The sequence below is a fragment of the Capsicum annuum genome, chromosome 2, assembly GCF_002878395.1.
Source record: "Capsicum annuum cultivar UCD-10X-F1 chromosome 2, UCD10Xv1.1, whole genome shotgun sequence".
Classification (NCBI taxonomy): Eukaryota; Viridiplantae; Streptophyta; class Magnoliopsida; order Solanales; family Solanaceae; genus Capsicum; species Capsicum annuum.
In genome coordinates this window covers 56,623,221-56,633,428 of record NC_061112.1, presented here as the reverse complement: position 1 = coordinate 56,633,428, position 10,208 = coordinate 56,623,221, and the positions used below count along the sequence as shown (strand labels likewise).

At 37.0% G+C, this 10,208-nt stretch overlaps 1 protein-coding gene across 1 annotated transcript; it reads left to right on the top strand.

The window, feature by feature from the left end:
• The first annotated feature begins 468 nt into the window (after positions 1–468).
• LOC107860912 (GATA transcription factor 19) lies at positions 469–2,582 on the top strand. Its single transcript, XM_016706359.2, has 2 exons — positions 469–1,424; positions 2,005–2,582. The coding sequence occupies exons 1-2, from the start codon at positions 963–965 to the stop codon at positions 2,266–2,268; spliced, it is 726 nt and encodes a 241-aa protein (XP_016561845.2). The 5' UTR covers positions 469–962; the 3' UTR covers positions 2,269–2,582.
• The last annotated feature ends 7,626 nt before the right edge of the window (positions 2,583–10,208 follow it).

Below are 10,208 nucleotides of genomic sequence, written 5' to 3'. Positions count from 1 at the left end.
TAAGTTTAAACTATTAAATTTGGGTAACTCATAATTTATACAATACTGCTAAATACTTTACCGGAGGTAGTGGTATGATTTACGTATACTTTATCCTCCTCAGACCTCACTACGTGGGAATACATTGGGTATATTGTTGTTGTACTGCTATATACTCCATACAATAATACATAGTAAATAAGTATTTAATTTAAATGTATATTAATAGTATAAAAAGTTTTCGACCAACAATATGTTTTAGTTTGTTATGTCATATAATTAACTGTATTTCTAAGTATCTAAATTTAAACACTACCACCAGTTATATGTGCTTAGGTTAATATAAGTGATGATATAAGAAAAAGATACACCATCACTATTCACTACACAAAAAGTTAAAACTATACAAATGATTCGAATGCAAAGTTCAGCTGTGATAGAACTACCAGTAATATTACTCAGGTATTACTTACTAATATAGTGACCACTAGCACTTAATAAGCCTCTTCTTTACTCTTCTCCAGTCGACTATCACTTTGAGTTTGCTCTTTTACGTCGTCTCTCTTTTTCTTTCTCTGACTTGTTCATTAAACAAACACATTAATATGGCCCCCCCCCTTCATTCATCTGCAAACAAAGAATCCAAAAACTAAAACTTAAAAAAAGAAAAAACAACAACGTTGTAGACCACATTTGACGACAACGTGGACTCCTGCACCTGCTGACGTGTATTTGTCCAATTATTATACACTAGTTAGTAGCTTATATAAAGCTAATAAACAACTCCACTTACTCCATATCTTTCCTCTCTCTTGTACACTACAAAAGGCCACATCTCTCCCCCTTAATTTGTCATTGTCTTCCCTCTCAGCTTATCATCAATCCCTCTCTTTCACATTTCTTCTACAACTACATAATCCACCCTCTTGAAATTTCAATTTCACAGAGCTGAGTTTTAGCAAAAAAAAAAAAAAACTAACACGATGAATAGTTGTGGTAGCGCTTATTGTCATGGGGGTCCATGCACTTGCGGATTGTATTACGGTCAAAACAATGACACTTCTGCATACTCAATGTTCTATAGCCAATATCATCAAAAAGATGAAAATTATTTGGAAAACATGTATTCTTTCGCTAATTCGTCTCCTTCATCTTCTTCGTCTTCTGTGGATTGTACTCTTTCTTTAGGCACACCTTCCACCCGCCTAAGTACCAATGAGAATGAAAAACGAGTTCATGACACTCATGAACGTCGCTCTTCTTCTTACATGTCCAAATGTTGGAATATTCTACAGAACAAAAATCATACGACTAATAAGTCCAGTCGTGGCAGCAGCAATGCTAACACTAATTCAAGCGGGGCTGACCCCCTTGTTGCTCGCCGATGTGCTAATTGTGACACCACTTCCACACCTTTGTGGAGAAATGGTCCTAGAGGCCCCAAGGTAATGTATACTCTATTTTATATGCTTAATCTATTGTAGTGTAACGAATTTTTACCCCATCATATATACTATTTGAAAAATTAATTATACATAAGTTATAACATGGGCGATATATTAATCTATTATTGCAGGTAAAAATATACTAATAGAAGAAGAAATTATATTGGACAATATTTGATGAAATTGAAATAATGAGTATTCGAAAGTTGACACTGAAATGAGTATTTGAAAATTTAAATTGTAATTAAATATGAATTTCACTTACAAAAGTATGAAGTTTTGTGACTGAAAGACCGTCATTTAAACTTAAAATAATTTTGGAAACAATTTTATTTGCAACTGCAACTATGTATTTTAAATCGAGATTGGAATAATTAACAAATTGCAAAAAAATAAAAATAAAAGTTTACGTACAACTTTTTGCAATATCATATGTGTGTCTCTACCAAGTTAAATTCTTCTTTTAATAGCTTTACACTATAAATTTGATCTTTTCATTTCTTTATGAGCATTATAATATCCCAAAAATTAAAGTTGGTATAACTAAATGGAGCAATATTGATTATTGAACTATGTGCAGTCACTTTGCAATGCCTGTGGAATTCGTTACAAGAAAGAAGAGAGGAGAGCCAGTGCCGCCGCTGTGGCCACCGCTAACGGTGGTGGAATGGACAGTTCACAACACATGATAAACGGGTCATGGGTTCATCATTCACAAGCCCAGAAAATGCCATGTTACTCTTCAGCTTATGGAAATCATGAATTTAGGTTCACTGAAGATGATGATCGTGATTCTGATTCTGCTATTTCCTTCTGGCCTTTCCTAGCGTCTCAACATTGCTGATTAGTTAAGAAAGAAGAAAAGGAAGAGATTATCATGATGATGGTTGATGCAGCATTCATTTAAAGTTTTAATATTCAAGCAAAGGAAAAAAAGGAAAAGAGAATTTTGCTTTTTTAAATTCTTGTTTTGATCGTTATGATATATAGTTAGGCACATTTAACTTTGAAATGTGCGCTTTTTGATCTTTCTTAGTTATGAATCTTTAACAAAATTATTCAATGCTAAACTATTTAATTATTGATGTGTTACCTTGGCAGTTTAAATTTGAGATTAAATTAAAATATAAACGATTTACTAAAAATCGTCTAATGTCTATATGATTGTTGTCAGCATGACTTGTTTCACTACTCTATTTCTTTTTCATACTTGATTTTAATACATCTTATTTGAGTCGAAAATCTATCAAAAATATTATCTCTATCTTCACAAGATAAAGGTAAAACTGCTGCCCATCACTCTCTCGAGAAGCCGCTGGATAAGTTGTACTAAAACTCGTCTAACTAAATATGAAATATTTCTTATATAAGGGAGCAATAATATGCATTTTGTTTAACTGGAAGATGGATATACTTGATAAGATATTACATTATCACTAAAGACCAACATAAAATCTCAGTAATGATAAAGTGACCAAAGATGCAATTATCTGGAAGGGAAAAAAAAAGAAGGATAAACCGCTATGAATCAAGATGATGTTATGGTACTGATACGATAGTTGCCCCCTTTATCAGTTGGTTTTCTTTTTGGTCCTTACATCTTTCAAAGAGTTCGAGTTAAAAATGAGTTAATTCTATGTTTTTGTATGGTAGCTTTTCCATCTTTTAGTAGCAGAATACTAGTACTTAGTTACTTTAACTTTAGTTTCTTTTTATGATCAGTCAAATAGATTGACTGAATAGTACTCTTTAACATTCTTTTTTTCCCGTTAATTAGCCTGCTTCACAGTGTACATATATTTTTGGGAATAGGGTCAAATTTACCTCTCAATTCTAAAAAATTGATTAAATATATTTTTTATCATACTTTAAGATTAAATTTATCCTCGCTATCATATTTTGAGGCCGGATTTATTTCCTATTTTAAAAAATTGACTAAATATATTCTTCATAATACTTTGGGGTAGGCTAAATTTACCCCAATGTCATACTTTAGGGTCAAATTTACCCTCGTTGTTATGAAACTCTTTACATGTTTGCAACAAATTTTCGTGGTGCGGAAAATTAACTGCAAGCAAAAAAATAAATAAACAACAAGAATAATTTTATTTAAAGTAATTTTGTGGGTACAATTCTGTTATTATCTCGATTCTTCTCTCCTAAGCTTTTCCGTAATTCAAGGGCCTGTGTAGCGTAATTCTTGAACTTTTTGATGATTTGAGCCTCCTAGAAATGTGTTTGGATCTCCAGGAATTGTTTGACAGCACTTCATCTTGTCGAGTTGATCTCCGGATAGAACTCCATTAGTCAATTCGTTGAAGAGCCGTGTAGTCAATACAGAAGCTTCCTTGATACAAAGCTAAGTGTGTATCAAGAGATTTCAACCAACTCAAGAACAACAAGATGAACAACAAGTTGCTAGTGAATCAAAATAGGCCTCACATGGCTTCACTAGACTTTGAGTTTGTGTTTTGAACAAGAAAATGAGATGAATAACAAGGCAAGAATGCCAGTGAATCGAAAGAGCCCCACACGGCTTGACTAGACTTTAGATTCAACAATACAAAGTTAATAAGATTACATAAGAGATAGAAACTTGACATACAATATTCAAAGATCTAAGAACCCTAACAATGAGAAAGGACCCTAAGAGTAGTGAATATCAATACCAAGTTCTTACTTTGACCAAGAGGAACTCAAGAACCCCAAGATCCTAGTTTTTAGCCAAGAGACAATACTAGTATTACTCTACTAGTGAGTTTTTGAAATTGGGGCTTCTCCAATGGATAAGAGAAGTTCCAAAATATTATAAGTGTTTTGTTGTCTTCCAAAATATGAATGAACTAACTAAAAGACTAGCCCTAATAAATGGCTTATATAGTCAATTACAAAGGAGAAACAAAAGATCAAAAGACCCTTGACATTAAGTGGGTGGATTTGGGGTGTTTTGTTGGGCCTCTTCACACTTTAATAAGTATAGGCCCTTAGATAGGCTTACAAGGGCCTCACACATGGCCAAGGATGTGAACAAGGCTTAGAGTTGTTGCAACTCACGCGCTTGACTTCGTGTGAAAGGTCTCGAGCTATGAATTCCTGTATCATCCTCTCCATTTTGAAAAGAATTTGTCCTCAAATTTAGATCATTGTCATCCTCCACTATTTCCACCCGAGAGAGGTCACACACGTTGAAAGTGTTGTGCACTTGATATTTCGGGGATAGATCAATTTTGTAGGGATTGTCGTTGATCCTTTCTAATACTTGGAACGAGCCATTACCCTGCGACATCAACTTAGCATTTCTTTTAAATGGAAATCTATCCTTCCTTAGGTGCACCTATACCCAATCTCCCGGTTCAAGAATGAGCTTTCTTCTTCTTTTATTAGTTCGCCTCGCAACTTCTTATTTTTTCTTCTCCAACCGCAACCTCACCTTCTCATGTAGCTTTTTCATGGCCTCAACCCGTTTACTTCCATCTAAGCTTGTCATAAGATCACTTGACAAAGGGTTTAAATCCAAATGAGCGAGGGGATTGGTGCCGTATACACACTCAAAGGGTGTCATCCCCGTGTTTGAGTGTATAACATAATTATAAACAAACTCAATCAACGGTAAGTGCTCCTCCCAAGAAGTCATTTTTCCCTTAACCATGGACCGTAGCATAGACCCTAAGGTACTATTTACTACTTTTGTTTGGCCATCAGTTTGTGGGTAGCATGAGGTCGAAAACAACAACTTAGTACCGACCCTACCCCACATGGACTTCCAAAAGTGGCTTAGGAATTTAGAATCCCTATCACTCACTATGGTCCTCGGAACACCATGAAGTTTTACAATATTATCAACAAATAAAGAGGCTACACTAAGCGCATCATCACATTTTGAACAAAGAATAAAGTGAGCCATCTTGGAAAACTGATCCACTACGCCAAAAATACTATCCCGCTCCTTTCTAGTTCTCGGAAATCCCAACACAAAGTCCATTGATATGTCAAGCCAAGGGCGCAAATGGGTGGACAATGAGGTGTACAACTAGTGGGGTTGGATCCGTGACTTGGCTCCTTTACACTTAACACATTGGCCGTAAATCTGATCCCTTGTACATTCTAGGCCAATAAAATTGTTCCTCCAAAATTCCGAGGGTCTTCTTGACCCCAAAATGGCCCATTAGACCGCCATTGTGTGCTTTTCTTACAAACAATTCTCTCCACGAACTTGAGGGAACATATAATTGTCTACCCTTAAACAAGTATCCATCAAATTTGGTATAGAGATGGGAACCTCTATCCGTAACCCACCTATCCCTATCCAACTCTTCACTTTCCCTATAGATAGGAGCAAAGTGAGGATCCTCGAGATATAAAGACTTGAGGCTTTCAAACCCCATCAACTTAGACGACAAAGTAGACACAAGCACATATTTTTGAGACAAAGCATCGTCAATCATATTATCTTTACCCTTCTTATAATGAATAACATAAGGGAAAGTTTCAAGAAATTCAATCCATTTGGCATGCCGCCGGTTAAGCTTGTCTTGTGCCCGTAGATGCTTCAAGGATTCATGATCCGTTCGGATCACAAATTCTTTAGGCCACAAATGATGTTTCCAAGTGGCCAAGGCTCTAATCAAGGAATACAACTCTAAATCGTATGTTGAGTAGTTTAGAGTTGCTTCTTTGAGCTTTTTTTTTAAAGTAGGCAATAGGATTCAATTCTTATATTAAAACCGTGCCTATGCCTACTTTGCTAGCATCACATTCGACCTTAAAAGTCTTGTCAAAATTCGACAATTGTAACAAAGGGGCTGAGATGAACATAACTTTCAAGTCCTCGAAGGCCTTAGCTTGCTTATCTCCCCACTTGAAAGATCGATCCTTTTTAATTACTTCGGTCAAGGGGGAAGCAATAGAGCTAAATCTTTTGACAAAATGTCTATAAAAACTAGCCAACCCATGAAAGCTTCTCACTTCACCTATGGTTTTGGGAGTTGGCCAATTTTTAATGGCGTCAATCTTAGATTCATCTACTTCGACCCCTATTTAGCTCACCATAAACCTAAGAAATACAACTTCACGAACACCAAAAGAACACTTTTCTAGATTAGCATATAACTTCTCCTTTTGGAGGACATCAAACACACATTGTAAATGCTTTACATGCTCATCTAAGGACTTACTATACACCAACACATCATCAAACTAAACAACAACAAACTTTCTGATAAATGGCTTCATCACATGATTCATTAGCCTCATGAAAGTACTTGGAGCGTTTGTTAGGACGAATGGCATAACCATCGATTCATAGAGACCAAATTTGGTCTCGAAGGCGGTTTTCCATTCATCACCCGATTGCATACGGATTTGGTGATAGCCACTACTCAAATCAATTTTAGAAAACAAATATAAACCACTCAATTCATCAAGCATATCATCTAGCCTAGGAATAGGGTGGTGATATTTTACCGTTATCTTATTGATGGTTCGGCAATCAATGCACATACGCCAAGTCCTATCTTTCTTGAGAACTAGTAGCATCAGAACCGCACAGGGGCTCATACTCTCCTTGATGTACCCTTTGTTGAGAAGTTCCTCAACTTGGCATTGTAATTCCTTGGTATCCTTCGGGTTGCTTCTATAAGCCGATTTGATGGGCAATTATGAGCCCGACATAAAATCAATTTGGTGCTCAATGCCCCGAAGTGGAGGCAATTCTTTCGGCAATTCCTTTGGGAAGAAACCCTCGTAATCCTGCAAAACATGAGAAATAGGAGGAGAAATAGAAACGTTAGCAGGGTTAGTATTAAAATAATGAGCCAAGAGGAGCATCGAAGTATCCTCATTATGATTCATAAATAGTTCCTTCCTCTTAGCCATCATCACTATGCTTCCGTGCCCCGTAGAATTTAAGGGCCCCTCAGCTTCCCCTACTCCCTCACTCTTGGATTCCCCTTTTTTTACCTCACTCCTGATCTTTTTTTACTTTTTCCTTAATTCCCGCATCTTTTGGTGTAATTCATTCACTTGGGAAGCTAATAATGGATGAAGAGAGAGATTTTAGCCATCCTTCTCAAGTGTATACCGATTGGACCTTCCCTCATGTTTGGTCGACCTATCATATTGCCAAGGCCTTCCTAATAACAAGTGACAAGCTTGCATTGGTATCACATCACAAAGAACCTCGTCATGCTAGTTAGCTACCTTAAAACATATCATATATTGTCTTGTGACCTTTAACTTACCACATTCATTGAACCATTACAATTTGTGAGGACTAGTGTGAGGTGTAGTTGGAAATTTCAAGAAGTTCACCATTGCAACACTAACCACATTCACACAACTTCCACTATCTATCATCATAGTGCACACACTTCTCTTCATAAGGCATTTAGTATGGAATAGATTCTCCCATTGGCTAGGATCATCTAGCGTCTTACTAATCATGGCACGCCTCACTAAAAAGTTTGGAACCACACACTTCCCTTTTTACGGATAAGCATTCTCACAATTATCATCATCATCAGTGGCTCTCTCTCGGCTGTCTCTCAATCTTGAGGCTCGACCTTACTCTCATCACCCTCAATACCCACTTCTTTACCAAGGAAATATAGTCTACCTTCCCTTAGGATTACATTGCATCGGTTAGGACATTCATTGGCTTTATGCCCCCAACCTTAGCACTTGAAGCATTGGAACCCTTTAGGATTCGGATACTTATGAACTTCTTACCTCGGAGGGATTTTATGGACTGTTTTGGGCTCAGGCAGCATAGTAGTGGTGGGTTAGTCTTTGTTTTTGGGCCAAATCGAAGAGGATTGAACCATATCCTTGCCCCTTAGCTAACCCAAGGTTGATTATCCCTTTGCTTTGAATGAAGACCTCTATTTAAGTTCCCTTTTAATCTCAAGAGCCACTTGGAAAATACCTTCGATGGTATCAAACTTGTGAAGTGTCAAATGAGTGGAGATCTATTTGTTCAACCCACACTTGAACCGAATGAAGTCATGACCAATTTGTTCCCCACGATGATTAAGTTTCAACATGATTTATTGAAACTCATCATAATATGCCATAACAGTTTGATTCCCTTGCCGTAAGTTGTACAATCTAGCAAGTAACTCATGAAGACAGCTTTTGAGAAAATACCGTTGCCTCATTAGGTACCTCAACTGAAACTATGATGGTGGTTGCCCCTCTACCAAATCATTACCGAACCGCTTGAAGTATTCCCACTAAGTGTTAGCATAACTTTCAAAATGAGCTATGACATAACAACTCTTCTTCTCTTCTGAGATATCATTCACTTGAAACACTTTATCACACGCCGAATCCCAAGCAAGATATACCTCGGGGTCACTTTCACTCTTAAATATAGGTAGGCTCAATTTGATGGTATTGATGCCTATGTCTCTCTCTTAGTGTCGGTTTCTCTTTTATCTATACCTTTGGTATCTTCTTGGATCCACATGTCCCCCTCTCATCTCTTCCCCCCTCATGTAAGCATCGTCAAAGGCTTCATACCCTTCATAATCCTATCTACCATATTCCTCAAAGTGGATGGTATGGTTTTGGATATTTGGAACTCGATTTGGAGAGATTAGATTTTATGAAGGTGGTGGTCTTTAGTTTAGTGGGGCTCGAAAGGGTGGGTTTGGATTAAGTGGAGGTATTGGATACCCAAGTCTCTCTTGCGGAACTTGAGGAGTTTGGGAATGAGTTGGTCTATTAGAGTCTCATTTTAGGGGGTTATGAATGGTTTGGCTTGTGACATTTAGTAGAGCTAGTGAAGGATTTGGCAATTGTGGCCATCTTCCGGAGTAACGGTTGCGAAAGAAGTTCTATCATGTCCACTTGATGAAACATGTCGAGAAGTAGCAGGGTGAGAATTCCTTTGAATCTTCACTTGTTCTAACCTCCCACTAATAGTTATCACTTTTCCCCTTATGGTTCCCACTTCTGTACCCAACCTTTCAAGAGTTCGGGTCATAGCCTCAAGAGTGACCCTCATATTCTTCATTTCATTAGAATCCATGGTTTGAGACGTGGTTTCCTCCATTTTCACCTAAACAAGAAACAAAAAAGTTAGTTTAAAATCCCTCTCCTCACTTATTCTCTCTTGGTTCACTCACACTTAAGCTCCACAAGTGTTGTAGATTGGCTAGTAACCTACGAATCCTTAAGGTATGAGTATGCTCTTGTCCAGAATGGATTCTTGTTTGAAACTCAAAGAATTCTCGTCGGAATAGAGTTAAGGAGTTACAATGTATTCAAACTACAAAAGCACACAAACAAATGATGACACGAATACAAGGCTTCAAAGACTAATTGACAACCTAGTAGAAATGTACTAGCTTGCTAATTAGTTCTTGAGTGAACTAGAAGAAAATAAGAATCAATAATTAGAAACTAGAATATCCAAATTGAGCTTAATTAATGACATGAAAAATGATTAAGGTGATGTGGCAACACAGTATTGGTCACGGGTCCATACATTTTGTTCAACAACTTGAAGCCTTAATCTTCACAATTTTGTAATGGATGACTTTGCTTTTGGAGGGAAAGTAAAGTCTTGTAACTTTTCAACTTTTCCAACTAAAAGAGGCGAGGCTTGACTTTACTAGTTCCACAAGACAAGGCTCCTTGTTTTAAGGCAAAATGGTGCTTAAATCAAGGAAGTGATGTTGGCAAGTCTCCTCACAAACAACTTTACAACTTTGTCTTGCAACCTTTTTGGATCTATTTTAGTCTTTATAGTGGTCAAGATATTAGATGAGGAGAAGATCAAGA

Coding starts and splice junctions, on each gene's coding strand:
- LOC107860912 (XM_016706359.2), top strand. CDS start 963: ATGAATAGTTGTGGTAGCGCTTATTGTCATGGGGGTCCATGCACTTGC. Junction 1,425..2,004: donor ATGGTCCTAGAGGCCCCAAG/GTAATGTATACT, acceptor AACTATGTGCAG/TCACTTTGCAATGCCTGTGG.